We start from the raw sequence: 21,001 nt of genomic DNA, 5'->3' as shown, positions 1-21,001 counted from the left end.
ATTTTCGGAGTTTCGCGCGTGCTTATTGCACATCCGTATCTTATCAGCTACCTTACAAAAAGCTGCCATAACACTGCGACATTAGGGGCATCCCTAACACGAGACTGGCTTGTGATCGTTGAGGGCAAGTTCCATGAAAGAGCAAAAATATTATCTCGTGACAATGACCACACCCAACAGTTCATATGAGCCTCGAACCTGCTTATAAGCGAGTACTACGCTAGTCGGTTTGAACCCGCGACTTTGTACATAACTCATGGTAGTACATGCTCCTAGTGAGATTATGGTGGCAGTACGGCGCACGATAAAACGTAAAATAACGTAAAGTCCGTAAAAAGTAATCCACAGATCGTGGACTGCCCTTTCGGTGGGATTTTCCTCTTTCAATACTGATCTGGGTCACGACGATTTATTGCACGAACTCACAGATTCAAACAGCAATACGTACTTTTCCCAGTTGAACTAAACGATCATTCATTTTCATGCTATAATAAGCGTTCAGACTGAAGACCTATGTTCAGGACGAGTCACACCGAATAACCATTTCTTCGGTTTGATTTGTTCTTGTTCCGTAATGCACTTCATTTTCTTCCACGAACTCCAGCCTCCAGCTCGCCCGTTCGCTTTGTCTTGAAAAGATCGTTGCAAGAAGAAACGATCTTTCTCTGGGAGGTCCCTGTTCTGTTTTTTTTTTCTTTATGAATTACATCTTCATGAAGCAAGGAGAGGGAAATGTTCAGGCAAACACTAATAAATCTAGCATGTGAACGCATTACTTTCAAGCTGACAGGTCGTCGTTTGATTTTTATGCCAATTTAAGGATGTAGGAAACACGTTGTGCCTGTTGTGTGATCAACTGAGGTCTCGAAAATCGGACATCGCGCTTTTTTTTTTGGGGGGGGGGGGGGGGGGGGGCGTTCGACAACAACCGACGCTTACACCTGAGCGGCCTTGTCGGTTCCGTTACAGCGGCCGCGGTACAGTCGGATATACTAGAGGCTAACTCCTCCTCCTTATGGAAGACTGTGTCGGCAACTAAGATCACATACTGTCCCTACCCTTAGCGGGACGTTTGGTAGATGACCCATGGAATCTACACATACAGATATAGAAATATTCCTATGAATAGGTTGCGTTCTGAAACCAACAACCGAATATGGCTCTCCGCAATAATGCCGTAAGTGAAAACGTTTGTACTTTGGAGCAATAGGAAAAACTGGAAATTACTGCACACATTTTAAAATGCAGCAGCGCGCATGTTTTTTTTTTTTTTTTACACATGTATGTCAAGTAGGTCTGTATATTCATCGACTTCTGAAGACCTCTCTCGAAAGCGATGCAAATTGGCATTCAATTGCACCCTGCGAATCCTGGATATACATTTCACATAATAAAAGCACGAAATCTTCTTTCTTTTCCTGACTGTTTACACTGACGTTGCCACTTTGGTTCAAATCCTACCTGCCTCACCAAATTACCAACCCGGCAATGCGCCTCCGCACCTCCAACCAGAACCCATTTCCCATTTCTAGCAGTTCTCCCCACCATATTTTTCTTTCTATCTTTCTTTCCTGCTTTCTTTTTCTTTCTTTCCCGCGAGAGAAACTCAAGCCGGGCGCGCGCGCGCGGGGGGGGGGGGGGTAATCCTCCTCGCACCCAGTATAAGCAACACAAATCGCGGTACGTTACGTGGCTCGCTTCCAAGCCACAGGAAATGGCAACAGTGAAAATTCCGCAGCGAAAAACCACTCCTGGCAGATATTCTCCCGTGTGCTCCTCATAGTTCCTCATACAATATGAGGGCAGGTATAACAGCCCTGCATGTGCTAGTGCCATTAGGGCGGCACGATCCTCAAGGGCGAGATTGCACAGCTCCGGGACACGAACGCAACGACCGTATTGTTGGGCATTCCGACGTTCCCGTCGATCCAGTTATAATGCAACGCGAGGCGAATACTCAAGACGGGGTGGGCATCCTCGCGGGGATTACCGCAATACATGATATACAAAGCAAGATAAGCGCGCGGACTATGTATACATATATATGGCTTACTGTCCCCGGATCGAGTACCGCTTCCAGGTGCCCCCGTCGAGGTGACCTTTAGGGTGGCTGATGCCCAATGCAAGTGTTTACGCTTCCGTTCGGCTCATGCGCATTAATTACGACACGGGTACGTTTAAAATATAGGCACGTATCTGAGAGGGAGAGAGAGTCTTATCTGTGCCGGTAACTTGCGAGTGTGCCAAACAAATTGCGTACGCGTGAGATTTTTATTTAGAGGGAAAGAAGAAAAATGGGATTCTTCCAATAAGGTTTCGCATCAGGAGCAGGGGCCGTCGAGAAGCGGTAGCGCAGTTCTTACCCGGCAAAGGGTGCGACGATTGGCGACGCGAAATTTAGCGAGAAATATGAATGGTGCCAGATATCAATGAGTGGGACGAGATATTTCCCTGGGTAATTTATCGGATTCGATTTTTTCCCGGAAGGCACCAGAGCTCAACCATGATCTGCTCACGACCTACTCTATACTAGAGACCTGGACAGCTGGCGATCCCCTATGGGAGAGACGGGTCACGGGTTAGTTACGTTAGTGACCGCTGCAAGCGCCACATAGCGTTATTGGGGAGAGGGAATCACCCTTGTCACCGCCTTTAGTCTGCTACGCAGGGATACACAGGCTGTTGCTAAGCACGCGCTATTATCTCTCTTATACTGCTTCGTCGTTGTCAACACAGCCTACCATACATCGCCGCGGTTTCGACCAGTCACGTGGTAACGAATAGTGCGAGCTAGCGCCAAATCCCATAGCCAAGCGGCGATTGCCAGAACTACTACCCCGGTGCTGGGAGCATTGCGGATGTCCAGGTCTCTAGTATAGTAGTAGGACATGGATCTGCTTATCCGGAAGCCGTATTAGCGGTACGACGCTATATAAGTGAGCGCGGATGACATCGACAGTACCCGCATTATAGCACGGCACCTGCGCATGTATAAGATCCGCGACCATCTAGTTGAAAATGCGCATCCGCGCTTTTTCCGCGGATATGGTGCATGCCGCGCGTCCGCGCTCATTGCATTTGTGGGCAAAAAGGTTACTTTCTGAAACTCTGACGTAACAGACGTTATCTTTTTTTTTTTTTTTTTTTGTTCTGAGTATATGCAAACTGCTTAAGAACGTTATGTCATCTGCATTGGTCCAGTAGTAGCAGTTAGCAACACAACAACGCCATGATTGCCACATTTTGACACGCTATTTTGGATTCATTAAGTACTGCTATACTTGCTAAGTACTGCGATGTGATATGATAGACGAAGGGAGGAAAATGGGGATTTAAGTCACGACTAAGTCAGACTGGCTACCCCAGACCACTTAGCCGCAGTTAGTCGAAATAAATAAAAAGAAGGAGAAAACCCAGTAGTTGGGCGCCGCGAGACTAGTGGGAACTAGTGGGAACCCTTGTCACAAACCAGGGACCAGAAAGTCTCACAAAATGTCAATCAGATGAGTTTCTTCGAGGAAACGTAGGAGCGCTTTCAATGCAGCCGTTTGGTGATTGAATGGCTGAGGACCCAGGAGCTTTACAAGGTCAAATTGCAGGGCGTCCAGGCGAGCCAGACTTATTTCTAGTGTCCTTGCGACTGTGGACATACTTGGAGCACCTGAGGAGGATGTGCTCTGTGTACTGACAATTGGCTTTCCTGAGCGTGCCCACAAGCCATGAAATGTGTACATGTTATTCATTTTTACGTTTCACGACTACATGCAAGCCCAAGAACGTAGGATAGCCGAGACGAAACATGCCTGCTTGTCCACTTGTCCGTATCGTCCACAGACTTCGGGCTGACTGGTTGGTAAAAAAAAAAAGAAAAGAAAAGAAGAAGAAAGATATGCTGGCACAACTCTACATTACGCAATTAGGGAACTGTTAACCACGTCTTCTATCTATTTGTTCACGTTGATTTCAACGTAACTACAAGAACACGTCAGAGTTGAACTGCAATACGTGTAAGCATGGAAACAAAGTACTGCGACCCTGTAATGACATACATTGGGGTTCCTGACCTCATCGTTCTGCAACACGCAGACTCACCGACTTGCATTTTATTTTCATGAACCCGAGGAACCTTACCGCGTTGCCCACAAAATGGACTTTACTCGCACGAGGTTCTCCTGTAACTATACGTGACCATATTTACGCTACGAACTTGAATTGAAAATCAGAGCGAAGGACCAGGTCGTTCTTCTTAGACACTGACAACACATCAAGGTGTTGCCCGAAATGTAAATGCCGCCGCAGCAACTCAATATTATGGCCTCAAAAAGAGGAAAAGCAAGCTAGTAACGATGCATACTAAAGGAAACCGAGAGGCACAGAAGGACAAACAAAACAAAACAAATCCTCAGACACAGCAACGTTTATTTAATAGGCAACCAACTTATTTGTTCGAGAATCGACGAAGGGGGGGCAAGGGGAATAAGGGAAGGGAAGGATTTTTGAACATATAAGTTGATTGCCCGTTAAATGAACTTTGCTGTATTTGAGGATTTCTTTTGTTTTGTCTTGTCTGTCCCTCCGTGTTCTGTGCCTGTCGGTTTCCTCTAGTATGCACTGAGGGTTCGGTTTCCTCTAGCATTATACCGGCAGTTGTTTTCTAATCTGTCGTTTCTGTTTTTTTCTTCATAGTTTATTTCTTAGATTAGATCTTTGTGACTTACCTTGGCATCCTCTGTTATGGGAATGAGCTTTCCGAGCTGCTCGGCCGAGAGCACGTGAGGTGTTCGTGCATTGCTTGGCCAAGTCTCCTCGATGCGCAGTTGGATTCCCGCTAATGCAGCCGCCTCCTCTTTGGAGCATGGCAGCTCACCATTCACCACGAGGTCTCGAAGCTGCACAAGTAGAAACAGATCCGTATTAAAAGTTTTTTTTACAGATACAACTTCGTTTCGTTTCATTTTCTTTTTATTAAGTTGCCCATAAACAGCACAAGGTCTACTTAAATAGAGCAACAAAAAACCCTTAACAGTACAGGATAGTACACCGACAAGAAAGAAACATCAAACGTTTCTTTTTTGTACACAATGCTAGTTAACATCGACCTAAACGTGTTAGGAGAAAGGAAAATATCTACGTCCGTGTCAGCCAACTGCGATTATATAATATTTTGCATACAGTTAATGGGAATAAGACATGAACTTTCAGATACTTTAACAATCAGAGGGTGTCTAGAACGTCTTACGGGGGCATAAAGATAAAAGGATTCAATCAAATGTGGACACTTGAATGATCCATGCACACATTTGAGAAGAAATGTAAGGTAAACGCTTCTCACGCCTCAGATTTAAGGTTTCAATGTTACATCGATTAAGAATTCGTATATATGTATGTATATATTGTATACAGGGTGTTCAATATTAAGCTTTCACGAGCGCTACGCAAACACAGTGATGACAGGAAACCGGATGATAACTTTACGCTACTTGTGTAAGAAACAGGTGCTGCTATAATTATGTAGCACCTGTTTCTTACTCAAGGAACAGAAAAAGTAGCACCGGTTTTCCTTCGTTCGCCTATTTATAAAGTGCTAGTGAAAGCTTAATTTTGAACCCCCTGTATATTCAGAATAACATCGTCGCCCTAAGTACCTGTCAAAATATGTGCGAATAAATGTGCGTTGTATACACTTTTAATATGAGTGGAGAGAACTGCACCGATACAACTCCATACCAATGAGCAATACTCCAATCTAGAAGCAACAGAACAACGACCGAGTTTAGACATTCTGTACACATTTTAGCCTGAATGATCTATCGAGTACCTCCTTTGTGTTCTTTGTTAAGACGAGTGTGTTACTGAGTGGAAAGTCTGCCGGAAAACCCGGGTAACACCTCAGATAGCACAGCCTGTAATGGAGTTGCATCCCAGAACTGAGGATGTGACATTAAACGGTCACTTCGGAGTCCGGACTCGAAAAACAGCGTTTATTTTATTTAGTCCATGAAAAGAAAATGCCTCAAGGAATTCTATACGCGAAATTTCAATCCTGTTTACGAACACTGTGCATTTCTGCCACTTTTTGGAGATCTGCTGAGCCTCCGCAAGTTTCGATGACGCGAAGAGCGGGTGACGTAATCATAAGCTCTCAAATTGCAAGGATGTCATGTTCTGGAGAGGGCACTCGTTTCCTAGCAACGTCGCCGGATTCCGGGGAGGGTCAAGTGTGGGAGAAGTCACGTGACGCTGATCGAAAGAGGGGAAAATGGGAAAGATGTCCCTCCTTTGTGTTTTCTCGAAGGTCGGAGCGGTCGTATGATATGTCACGTGGAGCTCCGCTAACGTAGTGCAAAAAAGTGAGTCCCCCGAAAGACGCGAAGGGCAACAACGTTGCCAGATGAGAGCCGGACGTTCCGTCGCAGCCAAAGATGACGTCACAGTTCTCAAAAATAAAAATTAAATTTCTCTAGCTTTCGCGTCAGGTAGAGCCAAAATATTTTGCAGGAATGTAAAGTGATTTAGTAAAGTAAAGTAAAGATTTAGTCTGTAGTGGCACTTTAACGAGCGTATACTGCATCCAGTCAGTCAAGCCGCTGGCCCATCCAGTTTCCAAATCTGGGCTCTTCATTACATTGTTTTGTACACATGTAGTACATGTACCAACGTACATGACTCCACATGAGAAGGCTAATATTTGTCCGCATAATCTTCCATGCATCTTCTTTGTTCAGCGTAAATACTGACAGAGTTATATCCAGACTGTCACACGGGTGGGCAGTTTTCAACGGCCATTGAAAGCAATTGCCAATGGACATTAGCATAGCGCCACCCAGCATAAAACGTGTCAACTTCTCAAAGAGCATTGGATCCAATGGCCTTTGAGAATTGATACGTTACAAGCCTAGCGGCATTAAGCGCACGTTCAATGGTCATTGCTTTCAATGATCATTGAAAACTGCCCACCCGTGTGACAGCCTGGGTATGATTGACTTCTATCAGTTACAACAACGCCCAGAAGCACACAACAGTCTCTTTTGGAAACGTCTCGTCCTGAGCCACTTCCCGCTGGGGGGTGGGATATGTTCATTAAGAAAAGGGAAGGAAAGGTTAGCCCGGTTTCCCGCTGGATTTTCTACCCTTCTATATCAGTTGCAACATGTACGTTAAGATTATAGAAGGAACTCGTACGTTATATGCATCAATACATTTTAAATACTCTCGCTGTTTGAATGCGTGAATAAGGGTTTACTTAACACGTGCGGTTAGAATAGAATAGAAATAGAAAAAAAAAAAATGGAAACGTAGGTCGGCACTAGTGCGGCCAGTTGTTCCAACACTAGCGGTTCTGCAGGCGGCTTTCCAGTGAAACTCAGCCTGCTTAACCGCACAGCGAAACTGCTTTCAGAAATAGATTGCGAACTAGATACATACATACCATGGGCATTTATTTTTATTTATTTATTTTGGTTATACGTTGAGGGACCACAAGGGTCATTGCACAACGGGGGGGGGGGGGGGGGGGGGGCACGACATAGGCGTAACATAACTGCGACTTGCTGTTATACGAGAAATAATGCACACAGTTCATAAACGTGTATCACCCTCAAAAGAATTAAATAACAGCAAAAAGATAATTAAAAAAAAAACGCGTGCACATATCTGACAACACTACACATGTATACACACTATATATCTATTCATCTATCTATCTATATCTATACACATAGGTACGCATGTATATACATGTTTATACTGCAACCTGTATGCATAACGGCAAAAGGTGGGAGGAAGACTGGATTTCCATTCGCAGTAACATGACATCTACCATCTTCGCAAAACTCCCATTGGCCTCAGCGAAAGAAACTTGGGTCAATACGGCAAAAAAAAAAAAAAAAGAAAGCTGCAGGTGAAGAAAGAAGCCCAGCTGTCATCCACTTGTCTCCGGAAACGAGTCATTAGAGAAATGCCCTCCCACGCCTTTCCCGTACCCTTCCGAGGTTGCAATTACAGCATGTTTGGTCTCCATAATAGGGCACCGCGCGGCCTCCGTGGCATTGCAGAGACTCGGTGGACAAAATTGCCGAGGCATGGGGATGACAGGTGATGTAGGCAGCAGTGACGTCAAGTATTTTAGTTACGAGGGAGTCAGGCGGATGCTTATCGAATTATCAACGCGAAGAGTTTGCCCGGCGGGTGCTCAAGGAGGAACCGCTTGGCAACGACTGCAGGCAACTACATCACCCCGTCAACGACTCTACTCTTATTCAACGAAAGTTTGCGTCGTCTCTGTTTGCTTAAGACGTCTATAGCCTCGGCCAGCACGACGGCGTCCCATCATGCTCTTCGCGACGACTTGTAAGCATGTAGTCGAAGGAGCTTCGCTTCCAGTGGCGTATTACGGGGAAGAGAGATAAAAAGAGAGACACATGAAGCCTGGCTGTATTTATGACTTTTAGTGAATGTGTTTTTTAAAGAAAGTTCAATAGAAAAATCAAAATGTGTAAGAACTTCCCCGTTTTTCTCAAGGAACCGTACATAAAAGGAGTTAGCCCGTCCTTGAAGGGGAAAAAAATGGCTATGAACCTTGTACGGAACGCATTACAGAAGGCTATGAGAGCGCACGGAAGTGCGCACGGAAGTGCGTAAGGATGCTCCGGAAGGAGTTTGGTTTTACAAGAGTGCGGACCAGGTGGCACATCGGCTGCGGGAAAAAGTAGAATCGTTCCCTGTTATCAGCATCTCCTGTGGCCAAATGTGTAGCGTTGCTAACGTTTCACACAAAGAAGCGAGAAGAATACTTCTCCCTTGCCAAGCACAGAAGCTTACTGTTCTACGTAGTTGACTGTAGATGTCTGTCTATGACGTAATCATGGCGGGCTGTGCGATGAAAAAGAGGCTAGTCATCTAATGAACGATAGTGCCCGAACAATGCAAGAGCTTGGTGTTGGACCTCAAAACGAAGTAGCATATGTATACAGGGTGTTCACTTTTAGCCGCTACATATTTTTTTTTATAAAAAGCCTAAGTAGAAGCGTAGACGTCGCTTTTGCTGTCGAGTTACGCCACCTAGCGGACATCCTCTCAAAGAGGGTGTGTAACTACAAGATGACTAGTTACCTAAAATTCATTAATTAACTCTTTAATGAAGGGATTTCGGGCAAAAGCGAGTTAGAAGAATGGGAGACAATCCAAGCCATTTCATTAAAAAAAAAAAAAAAACTGAAACGCGCATGTGCGTTGAAATACCCATCGCCGAATTTTGATATGCAAATCAGCAGAAACCGAAACCACGCCGATCGGGAGAGAAGGGAGAACAGCGATCACTCGACGTCAGAGGACCACGTGGTTTGGAGCGATGGAGATGATTGGAGCGGTGTTGGAGCGGAGTTGTTGCGGCCGAGGTACTCGTAAGCCTCCATCCAAGGATTTTGTTTTTTTAGGGAAATTACCATGTCCCCCCGGACACACGTCATAGGCGTCATCATTTTGAGGTCATGTGACTTTGTTTATATTCCGCTTTGGCACGTGCCGACGTTTCTCTGCCAGCGCATAACGATTTGATGACCATCTAGCTTACGAGTCCTAGTACTTGCGTCGTTGTGTCACATCATTGGGAGTGGTCAGCGGGATGAGGTCACTAGCATTGTCGTTTTACTGCGAGGGAGTGAATGAGTGTCAAAAAATATAGAGAAATTGGCTCCAAATACTGCCGGCTACGCGACAGCGCTTAAAGAGCAAAACTGAATAACACTTATCAACTAGCCATAACATAAGAAAGACAAAAGATAATAGGAAAGTGCGGAAATGTCACACACCGAAAAACACCGTCACAATCACTTACTTCTTAGAGGAAACGTGAACAATGAACGTAGACACTGAAGAAGAGAGTCGGTCAGAACTTGTCGATCGCACCGAGGGTTTGTAACACTCGGCTTAAAGTTATGCCGGGTAAATGTACGTATTTTCATCAAGTAAGGGAATCTACCTATGGAGGGAGGCCCCTTTACAAGCACTGCAACTGTAACCTACATACTGAAGAGCAACTCCACCCGAATGGGGATTACTGTGCGTATACCCACCATACCATACGAACAATCCAGAACTGAGGAAGAGTCGACGGGTAAATGTAAACGACTGTTATTTGCATTGATGCCAACGTGCATTCCAAGTTTCACAGCAGTGGGGTGCGTATCGGAAGCGTAAACTACTCGAATCTCTGCCCGTGACGCGGCAGCAGTAGAAGTAATCCCCCTACATAAGCAAACAAACAAATCCTTATACAGGAATCAATAAGAATGGCAGAGTCCCTGACGTCGGAGCTCTCGACGCCGAGGTTTCTTCGAGTACGTGTTTCTAACCCACCAACTACAACAGGTAGAAAAATAGCTATATTTTATCTCCATGAACTCTCATGTGCAGTATACAATGCGTCGTGCATGACGCAATCAAAAAGACATCGATGGAAATCAGGATTGCGAAGTTGCCACTCCGGGGTTGGAATGATTCCGGGAGTCATTCCAGATTTATCAGAGCCAGGAATGGAATTGGAATTGGAATGGAATGGTGGAAACTGTACTAGGAATACAATGAAATTATGCATTCTTTTTCTTTATTTATTTACTTTTTTTTTTTTTTTTGCAGGCGGAATGGAATTGGAATGGACTGGTCTGGGTGCCACACGGTCAAGGGCGAAATAACCTTGTCTATTTGCTTTTTCCGTGATGGGTAATGTCAATCTCCTCAATAGTACTGCTGGGCTACCCAGCACGGTTACCGGTACCTTTTTTTATTGATGGAATTAAAGGAATGGAATGGGGCTGCCAAGACATTCCAGGAGTGGGAATTGGCCATACCTTTTTTCATTACGAGGAATTGAAAGGAATAGAATTATCACAAATCTCCATTCCTCGGAATGAAATTGGAATGGAATAGGTGATCCCATTCCGCAACCCTGATCAAAATGCCCCCCCCCCCTTAAAGTGTGATTTCCATACGTGGCTGTGCCCAACCCTCCGCGGAGCGATAGAATCCAGACGAGCTCCTTCCTGGAGTGTTTGTAGCCCACCATCTGTGGCCAAGGCTGGACTTTGAATGTTGGATCTATACGTATGCCCGTTACGGAAGTTGCCCACGGATCCGAGGAAGTCTTTTCGAGTCGGACAAGAATAGGAGCACTTCACGTGGAATTACCGCAGGAGCCAAAATAGGCCGTAGGGGCCGGCCGAATACATGTGATGTGTGCAGTGATCTGCGTCACAGCATTCTATTGGCGTGACTAGGGCTTCGGCAGTCAGCGATTTAGATTTTCCAGCTCATCCATTGTTGGTGTAAACACGAGCACGTGGCAAAGATAGTCGAGGGAAGTCACGTTTCAAAGGTGTTGCAATGTTGGGCACAAGCCCGCAGGAAGGGGAAAGAACCAGCCTGAACGTAATCATCTGCGCAGAGAGGGCAGGTCAGAGACGTCACGCGATATGGTACGGTCCTTCTTAGGTTTATTTTCACCGGGTAAAGGGGATACCTAGTGACTAAGTCACGCAAGTTTCGGAGGAATACATATTGCTAAATTCGGAGTGAAGGAGGCAAAGTGCGGTGCTTTGCAATTGCCACTCATCGACACTGCGCGACGCTTTAAAAGCACTCGTTTGCTAGAACTTTTTCAGATAAGGTTGTCTTTAACTTGCGCACCCTTTGTTACCCACGGCGCTGCTTCTTTCCGCTACTTTCGGTTCGCCACGCTACCGTGTCCTACCTCGTCCTTCTGCGTGATATCATCATTTACTGAGAAGAGAAGACAGCAGTTCGTTGGCCATAATCGGGTCTCATGTGAAATCATGGACCACAAACCTGGACGCGAAATCGGCGACCAGTCGAGTAGCACCCGAATACTTCAGATTCTACCAAAGAGGTCATTGATGACGACCACAGAAAAAATATGGAGATGTAGGCTTTACAGAATGTCGGACCGGCAAAACAGGCCATTACGTCGTGTAGGCGTCATAACCTTAACAACGTATATGATGCAGGCTGAAGGAGCCAGGCGAATTTGGCGGCTACAGAACCCTTCGCAACCTAAAGCTCGTCCCATCCTCATCCTGTTTGAGACAAAGATGAGCGACGTGCGTGCGATGAAGGAAAACAGACATTGTTGTTCTGAGAATTTCCTCCGAATGAAAGAAGACGTACAACATATTTAAAGCAGCAATTTTATAACTCTATTAAACTGATTCTTAAATACGCGCTAACCAGCGAAGCATGTAATACTGTACGTAGATATTGCCACGAATCATCTTCGAGAAACTTCCAGGGCAGGCACGAAACGGTACATCTCATCCCGGCGCATGCTGAAGAAGAAGAAGCAAGAAGCTTCCAGACACATCACCTGCTCTCTGACAAACGCACGTGCTGTTTCTAGACTTTTCGGCGCGACGCTTAAATGCTTGTGCGCTCCAGGCTGGAGCATTCATGCTTTGGACTTAGTTGTGTTCAGAGAGCTATCACTCTTGTGTTTTTCCAAGTAGTTTAATAAACCGTTTGCTGTTTATTCGACGACTCGTCGGCCCATTTCGCTTCGTGACAATATTAAGACTTACGAGACTCTTCGTACTTATTCAAGAGTGTAGTATTCAAAGAATGTCGATGTACACGGGGACTTGCCGTGCAACAGGCGCATATCCGGAAATTTTCCCCTGTAAACATGAGTGATGACAATAGAAAGGCACAGTTGTTGAAAAACGAAAAGGGGGACCCTGAGCTTTTCGAACACGACAAAGAAAGAGGAAAAACATGACAGAACAAGGCCGGAAATGAAACTTTCCGCCGTCTGTCACTGCAACGCGTGAAACGAAAGCATTTCAGTAACACATGTTCAATAAATAAATCATATTCCTAGTTTTCGAAAAGAAAGTAAAGAAACGGGTGGAGGTGCATCTTCTAGACATACATACAGAAGCAATTTCAATGTTGCTGTGCCATATGCCTGGCCTTCTCGGTAGAGACTACACCTCACAAACCTGAGACACTTCTTTACACGACACACTGCCTCTGCTCTAGATGTCAGAAAAATGCTACAGGACAGGGGCATCACTCATGTGGTCAGGTAATTGTAACCGCAGAACGGCAGAAGTTGTAGTGCTGTCCTTATACGCTACTTGCGTCGAAGATGCCAGCTAACTGGGCCACATGACATGGCGACTTCTCTAAAGTACCAGGTCATAGAAACATGTTCATTTAGCTCTTCGCCTATGCGTAAGAAATGAGGTCTTAGTAGTACTGAAAGGTAAGCTGGGGACATAGATTCATAACGAATAACCCGAGGCTGGTAACCTCAGGAATTCCTTGTTCAGGTGCGTCTTCCTTGTTGGATTTCCCGGTGTTCAGACAAGTCTTTCACACCTGTTTCAACCTATACTGGCCAACAACTGTCTTTAAAACTGTAACGGACTACACCATTATTCGCGCGGCTACTGGAAAACATTGGAGTATCCGTCGTCATCGATGTAGGAAACATCAGGCATTGAAAAAGAAACGCCAGCGTAATGGAAACCTGCAGAATGGATAATTGACATCAGAAAAAGCACATCTACTTCGGACTTTGGACTGCAGGAGGGTCGTATTTGCGTGTTGTCTTAGTTCTGTCCGCGGAGCGGCTCGTGTATATAGCGTAGTGGCCCGAGACACGTCGCCCCGTCCTGATGCAGAGTTCCAGGAAACCTTTGGGATTTCATTGCCACGGTTTTGGGCATTCGGGTAGAAGTATATTACATTTTAATCCGGTACCAGGGAAAGGCGCCTCGACTTACTACATTACCAATATAAAAAAAGTGTCTCGTCCAGTTCTTCTGAAAGGAAGCGAAGATGAATCTTTCGCACCGTCATATTAAGACTGTATCCCTATACGGCCAACCAACCACGACAGCCGTGTAAATCCGTTCGTAGAAATGGATGCCCAAACATGTAGCCTTTGTAGCCTTGATTTTTTAAGAAAAATGTTTTCCTGCATGGCCTTACGTATCCTTGGTGCTTTCCTTTTTTTTTTTTTTTTTGTGTCGTTCGCGTGTGAGACGAGGTGGCGCAAGATAAGTTCAACTCCGTTTGATTGATTTTTAAAAGAAAAAAATGGAGATGTTAGTCTCGAGCCGCTCGGGACTGGCTACTCCAGGACGCAGGCAACTTCGTTTATCAACCGAGAAACCCTACTTTGTTGTGATAATGATTCGAAGCGCGGACGGACGGTGCTCGTATTTCACTGCGTGAAACGCTGCGTGAAAACAGCGCGCGTGATAGCGGAGCGAACCACATGGTCGCGTAAATATGAGTCATTGCGTGAGTGCGAGAAATCGCGAGCCCACTGGCAACGCTACTACTTCTTCAGCTCAATCCGCGCGACACGCTGGCGGTTTTCGGTTCGACTGGCTTCTGCGCATGCGCCACTCTGATGTGTGGCGTGAAATTCAGAACCCTCTCGACGCGCTGTCTCACGTACAGAAAACAGATTCTGTGCGTGAAATTTTAAGCTGGAACACGCGGGGCATCTGTGGCTGCATAGCTATACCTTTATCCGCACATTTACGCAAAATCGATTGAAATGAGTATGTAAATTAATGTGTTCATGAAACGTTTACTGACAGCAGCTACATCTGGTGTTGCTGGTGAGCAGCATAACCAATGTTCAACAGATATAGGAGATAGCTATTAGCAGTCAGCTTATTTTGATACAATTAATGAAACAGCACAAGTCCAGATTGTGTCAGTAGTACAGAACAACTACCAGCGGCATGACTGAGTGGATAACAGCATCCGCTCTTTGGTGGTCACTTCAAAGGTCGTGCTGTAAGCTGGAAGATGGCGCCACCTGAAGGCATGGTATCCCCCTCCTTCTTGCTGTCCTCTCTCCATCTGTTCACGTCTGTACGCCGCTCATAGCCACAGTTGCTTCGCGGCGGTAACACGCAACAACAACAAAAAAAAAAAACTGCTTTCGGAATTCAAAATGTGTTTCGTTTTGACGGTTAGATGAATATTACAGCCAACTGTTCTTTTTTTGTTTTGTTTTTTTCATGGTATTATTGAACGTTAGGTGAAGTAACGTGATAAATTGGGTCGGTTGGTACATTATTTAATATCGTGAAGTTCAGTTGAAGTTCAGTGTTTGTGTCGTCGTGTCTTTGCCGTCTCGTCCTATTTATACCCAGCACTGAGTTTCTTTTTTTAACGATTTTAAATTATTGAACCGTTCTTTTTTCGTCTTTTCTTTAAGGTAAAGTGTTCGGCATACTCACACACCAAGGAATCTACGCCCGCGCAGCCTCACCATTATGCTCCACTGATGCAAACTAATCTAGATGAAACTGCTGCCCTAGACGCGATATCCATTCATTCAACAGTGTAAAAAAAAATCCGGAAAGGGAAGAGAAGACAAACATGGTGACCATTGACGACATTGCACATTTCAGAAGAGTTTACCATAGCAACCGAGCACGTAGTAATTTAGCTGGACCCGGACCCCCCTCCCATGTTTTGAGACACCCGGGGTGCACTCGCTATTTCAGCTTGAGACACATGGTACGTGGAGCTGTAATGACGGAAGTGTAATAATGAACCCCTCCCAATTTTTTGCACCCCCCCCCCCACCGTCCATGGGATTCTGGACAACCCCCCCCCCCTCCCCCCCCCCCCCCCCAAAAAAAAAAAAACGCTGAACGTGAAGCGCAGATTTCACTTGGAACATCCTGGCCGGGAATCCAATAAAAGCTCCTGTGTTAGATCGAACGGATATAAAAACTCGTTCTCTATGATGCTACAAGGCGACCCGATAAGCCGTTATCTGGAAGCGCGTGTTTATCCATCACCACCACGTAATACCGGATTAGAGGAACACGTGGAAGAACTCCTCCTTCGATTGCCTCCGGCAATTGCTCGCAGACATTTGGCCAGTTTGCTTTGGCTCCTGGAGCTAATTAGCTGCATCTCTAAAGCACAATGGCGTCTCGAACCCACGCAGCCGGGTAAACGGAATGCGTGGGTGTCGCTTTCAGACGGAAGTCAACACACTGACTGAGTTGTGTAGCCGCAATAAGACGGGACGCTGCCTGCGACAACCGACCGTTTTATAGGACCCATCTTGTGTTTGGTCTGTAAACGTGAGTTGTTTTTTGATTTCACTACTTGAGGATCAAGTTTTTTTTTTTTATTCGACTTCCTTTGTGTGTTTTTTTGTTTGCGTGGAAGCGTAGTACCCCCTTGCTCTCTAGAGGTCTTTGTTGGAAGACGTCGCACATGTTGGGAGTCGAAGAGGGGGAAAAAAATGACAACGTGCGTTTCGCGAGCGTACGAGGTACATTCGTTCTGTTTACAAAAGACGAAATTTATGAAATATGGGTTCGTTCGGCTGCCCAGGGGGCGCCCTCGCTCACTGCCATCAGTGCCACCTGTGACGGCGCGGATAGGTTATTTCCAGTATTTATTTCAGTTATTTCGCTGTTTCCTGCGGTTATTGCATCAAGGATGGCACGGATTCACTGAAGTAGGTCGAACACGAGGTAAAATTCACGCGATGACGTGTGAAATCGCCAACATCGTCTTCTACGTTTGTAAAATATACTGGAAAACTATTCCTCCGCCCGCCACCAGGGAAGAAACCGGCGCTAGTGTCGTCGTGCCAAACTCCAGCCGAACGTCCCTATTGGGTGTCGTACAACGTTCCAGCCTTAAAGTGTTAGAGATAGAAGGCACGCGTTTCCTACCATCGTAATCGGTGGACCCAGCAGCTCCCAGATAATAGTGAGTTTTAGTGCGTCGTACGCTATATCGCCTTTGCGTACGTAAGAGATAGCGTTGGTGGTTCTGCGAACGCGCAGGTCATAAAGAGAGCTTCGCGCATTGCGCAGAACCACCAACGCTATACCTTACGTACGCAAAAGCGATAGCGTACCGTGCAGAAAAAACTCTCTAATTGAAACGCCAAAGGTGGCTGCAATCCTGGATAGCGAGCGGGTTTGCCTGCCTTCTAGAGAGCTATAAGCTGCTACATTTGATCGTTCCGGTATTTTTTTTTCTTTCTGGTTTCAGGGGCTAAAATAAGGAGAAACTATTTCTTTGTGTAAGACTACGTTGTATTTAAACTGCATTTAACTTGCGGTACCACAACCAGTTCTTTGTGTCCCAGTACCCTCTCTCGCAAGGTGCCCAGAAATTAAGTGTTTTGTTTTAGCAGCAAAGGAACCTGGAAGAGTTGCCCGCGCCAGTGCGGACATTTTCATTTCTGTCTGTGTATCTATTTGTACCACAAGCAGCAGAAAGACGCGTTGAACAGTGAAAAGATAACAATTAAACTTCGTTTCCCTACCGAGCCTATCCTCAAAACGATTATTTTTACACGCGAAGCAACACGCGCGCACAAACTCACTATCAATTAAATGAGGGAAACTGCACAACGTATGTTTACGCCACTTGAGTACTTTTTCGTCGTCAGGCAACTATGGGTCACGAGCGACGCACAGTGGCCAGTACGTGGATTAATTTTGACCAGCTGCGGTTTCGCTAAAACCTAAGCACAAGCCACACCATATTTACCGATAACGTTATCAGGCGCGCTCGAATTCTTAACCTCGGAAGAACGGATCCATCGAAGTCGGGAGTCGCTTTGTTAGAGAGATCAGTCGTGCAGGTTAAAGAACAGTAACAAAAATCTGCTGCGTTAAAATTTTTGTCACGTTACCGTGTATTCACACGAGCGACATTCCCCCAGAAGCGGAAGATGCGAAAAAGCGTCATAGCTTTCTGCTGTCGCGCGAGCGCTGAACGTCGTGTGTTCACGTACACTGCTAACCGTGGGGAATATCCTGCTACACCGCCACAAGATATTCCGTAGCAGACGACAGGAAAGCAGACTGACGGTGTCGTCTGCTAAGTGTCGTCTGCTAAACGCGCAGTACACCACTCCCGATATTCCGCACCGTGTGAATGCTCAACATAACACGGGACAGAACTTCGGCTCTGTGAGCAGTGTTTCCGCTTTTTCCTCCACTAGAATATTCCGTGAGGATGTCGCTCGTGTGAATACACGGTTATGTGTGTACTCATTTAAGACATTTATCCTGCTGTTGCGCTTCAATTGCGTACCTCCTGCCTACCAGTTATCAAACGCGATTCGTCTTGTAGTACCATTACCCGATACAAATGAAACGCGTGGCGTTGTTGTCGCTCCTGGAATGCGTTTTTTTTTCTTCCTCTTCTTCCGTGTTAGCGCCGCGAAGCAACTGTGGCTATGAACGGCGTACAGATGTGGACAGATGGAGAGAGGACAGCATGAAGGAGCGGAGGACAGGGGGGTCAGTATGCGTCCTGGGCCGACTTCAGGGGGAACTGTGCCGACATTCGTCTGGAAAGTCTTGGGAAAACCCAGGGAAAACCTCAGACAGCCCAGCCGGTGGTACGATTCGACTACCATTCCACTACCTCCCAGTCTACAGCACGATCTTGGCTAGGTCTCCTAGAATGCGACATAGCATCTGGACATACTCTATGGGTGTGCTTACTTTTGTTCTCACGACGCCACCCAATGCAACTTGAAATGCAACTCCGCCCTGTCGACTTCGCAAAGACGCGGTAGGATCCGTTCTTATGTCTTGGTCATGCGCCTCCGCGGGGATTAGAATAACGACGTAAATAAAACACGACTAAGACGTATGTGTGAGGATGAATGTACAGAAAACAAGACGAACAAAAACTCCGTGCGTCTCTATATAGGAGAGAATGTAGACGTTCGTCTTATTTTGTATGTCCTCAAGAAGGCGGAGAGTCCGCTGAAAGGCTGACATCATCGTTAGGTTTTCCCTAGCAGTTTTCACTTTCCTTACTACTCTTTCCCAAATCTGATTTGTTCACTTCGTGGCCGTATACTGTCTTTCCGTTTTTAACGTGTCTAGATATGTATGTACGTGAGTTATAAGTTTATGACTCATAATTTTTACGTCGCGAGGTTATGTACGAGTCCAGATAATTACAAATAGGGGTCCAGGTTTCCGAATTCCACGCATATTTCTGCTAGGGATAGGTGATTTATCGAGTTCCTTTCTTGCCAGTCATCAGACGGCAATCAGAGTTTCTTATTCCTTTCTGTTGATGGAGTGCACATTTTGTGAGATTATTGTACGGTGGACATCATAAACTTCGTATGAACTGTACTCAAAACTCCTAGCTGGAATCTAGAGTATTAAATGTAGTTAGGTTCGAGTCACACAATCCAATGCCAGTCAGGAATATGGCATTGGCAATGGCAAATAATTTTCAAAAATCATACATATACAACATAATCTCTTGTAAAAACTGGAACTTATCGGATAAGTCCAAATTCATTCAATTCTTCCGGCAAATCATAAAACATGACATCTTCATATTACAAAGCGGTATCCCGCCACTAGTACAAACCCTCAAAACATACCACAGCAAAATACTTCAGTGGCTGAACAAAAAGGGAAGGTGGTACGTGTTCACTTTCTTTTTCCGCTAATATAAGGCAATAAAATTGATATTACTAAATACTCAGGCTGGTCAGTATCTCCATTCTGGGTTGTATTTCCTGTGTGCATTGACTGTATATTTATTCGTGACGCAGCTGCTGCACGAGACCAGATACACCGTCAAGTAATACACAGTGGCCTTTTTTTCTCAGTTCCGAATCACTTGCTGTGATTGAATAAATATTTCAGCGAAATAAATAAAAATAGTGTTTACTTTTTCGAAAAAGACTATTATATAGTCATCGTTCGTGTAATACATATGTCGAAATATTCTCCATTAAACAAAGTTGTCTCCATTTAAATAAAGTTGTCGTTGTTTTATGCTCCACTCTACGATGGGTCCAGTTTAGACACAGCGACATGTAATGTTAAGTGTACTATAGTATAATTGACAGGCCTGGCTGTTGTACGCCGCTTACGTTATGCAAACGTTATGTATCGCGTTACTCTTAACGTAAGTAAGGGCGTGGACGTGTTCTACGCGCAATACACACAACTACGCCATGCATCCGCAATGTCATCACGTTAGAGGTACATCACAGGGCTGTCAGTTTGGCTGTGTTACTGATTTTGATACTGATTTGGAGGATGACAGTGATGAACAACAACCTCATTCTAAATAAATACATTTTTCTCGTCTTCTGGTACTACTCACACAAAGTCCGAAACTCTTGGATTCTTTAGCCGACGATATACAGCTGTCAATGACAGCACCATGTACACTATAAAGTCATCACAAGAAGCTGAAACTGTCGGAACGATTGCGCAGCTACGCGAGAACACGTTATGATCGCCTCGGGTCAGTCGTCGCTCCCGCGACACTTGGCTTTCTGTCCTGGCTAGCAATCGAAGCCAGCGATTAGAGAGAAAATTTGCTGATTATGCGGTCTTTCGAAACGGTCCTCAATCACCTTTATTTGAATCGCACACCCTCGTAACGTCAGACAAGGTGCGATAATCACAGTTCGTTTTTTTCTCGTTTATTTCAAAATATACTATGCTCTGCTAGACGACATTTTACTCTCGGCATCTCCACGCAACTCACAGTGGAATCAAGATCGGGGGACAGCCCCTTTGAAACGTCAACCTTAATGCCGTCATGCTCCCATTTCAAGCTCCGCATCAACCTTCCGCGCCAAACGATATGAGTGTGGCGGCAAAGTTGAGAACAATATGTTTCTGCTCGGTAGGTCTGACGCCACATACTTTCTTGTGATCCGAGGGCTTCCAATATGAGCGGTATGCCGTAAATGGCCCGCGGTAATGTTGCCCAACGTGTGCTCACGCATCTTTGCTCATTTCATACGACGAAATGATTTTCGGACGAGCACTTTGCGTAATTAAATCACTGGCGAGGGTGTTGCGGTTCTCTCTGCTCATGGCGGTGCGTATAAAACCTCGATTTATTTTGCATGAAAACTGCAACGCAGAATCGATGAAAAATGTACGCACTTTGCGTTGATGAAATGAGCATTACGTTTTCT

General features: G+C 45.4%; 1 protein-coding gene across 1 annotated transcript in view; it reads right to left on the bottom strand.

The window, feature by feature from the left end:
- LOC135383352 (uncharacterized) overlaps nt 1–21,001 on the bottom strand; it is a 303,304-nt gene that overhangs the window by 47,532 nt on the left and 234,771 nt on the right. The window contains exon 17 of the mRNA XM_064613074.1: nt 4,719–4,889. Within this exon, the coding sequence (XP_064469144.1) occupies nt 4,719–4,889 (171 nt within the window). The remainder of the gene's footprint in view (nt 1–4,718; nt 4,890–21,001) is intronic.

Source organism: Ornithodoros turicata, chromosome 1 (assembly GCF_037126465.1).
Source record: "Ornithodoros turicata isolate Travis chromosome 1, ASM3712646v1, whole genome shotgun sequence".
Lineage (NCBI taxonomy): Eukaryota > Metazoa > Arthropoda > Arachnida > Ixodida > Argasidae > Ornithodoros > Ornithodoros turicata.
The sequence above is the reverse complement of the archived record's forward strand: the minus strand, read 5'-3'. Positions and strand labels throughout refer to the sequence as shown.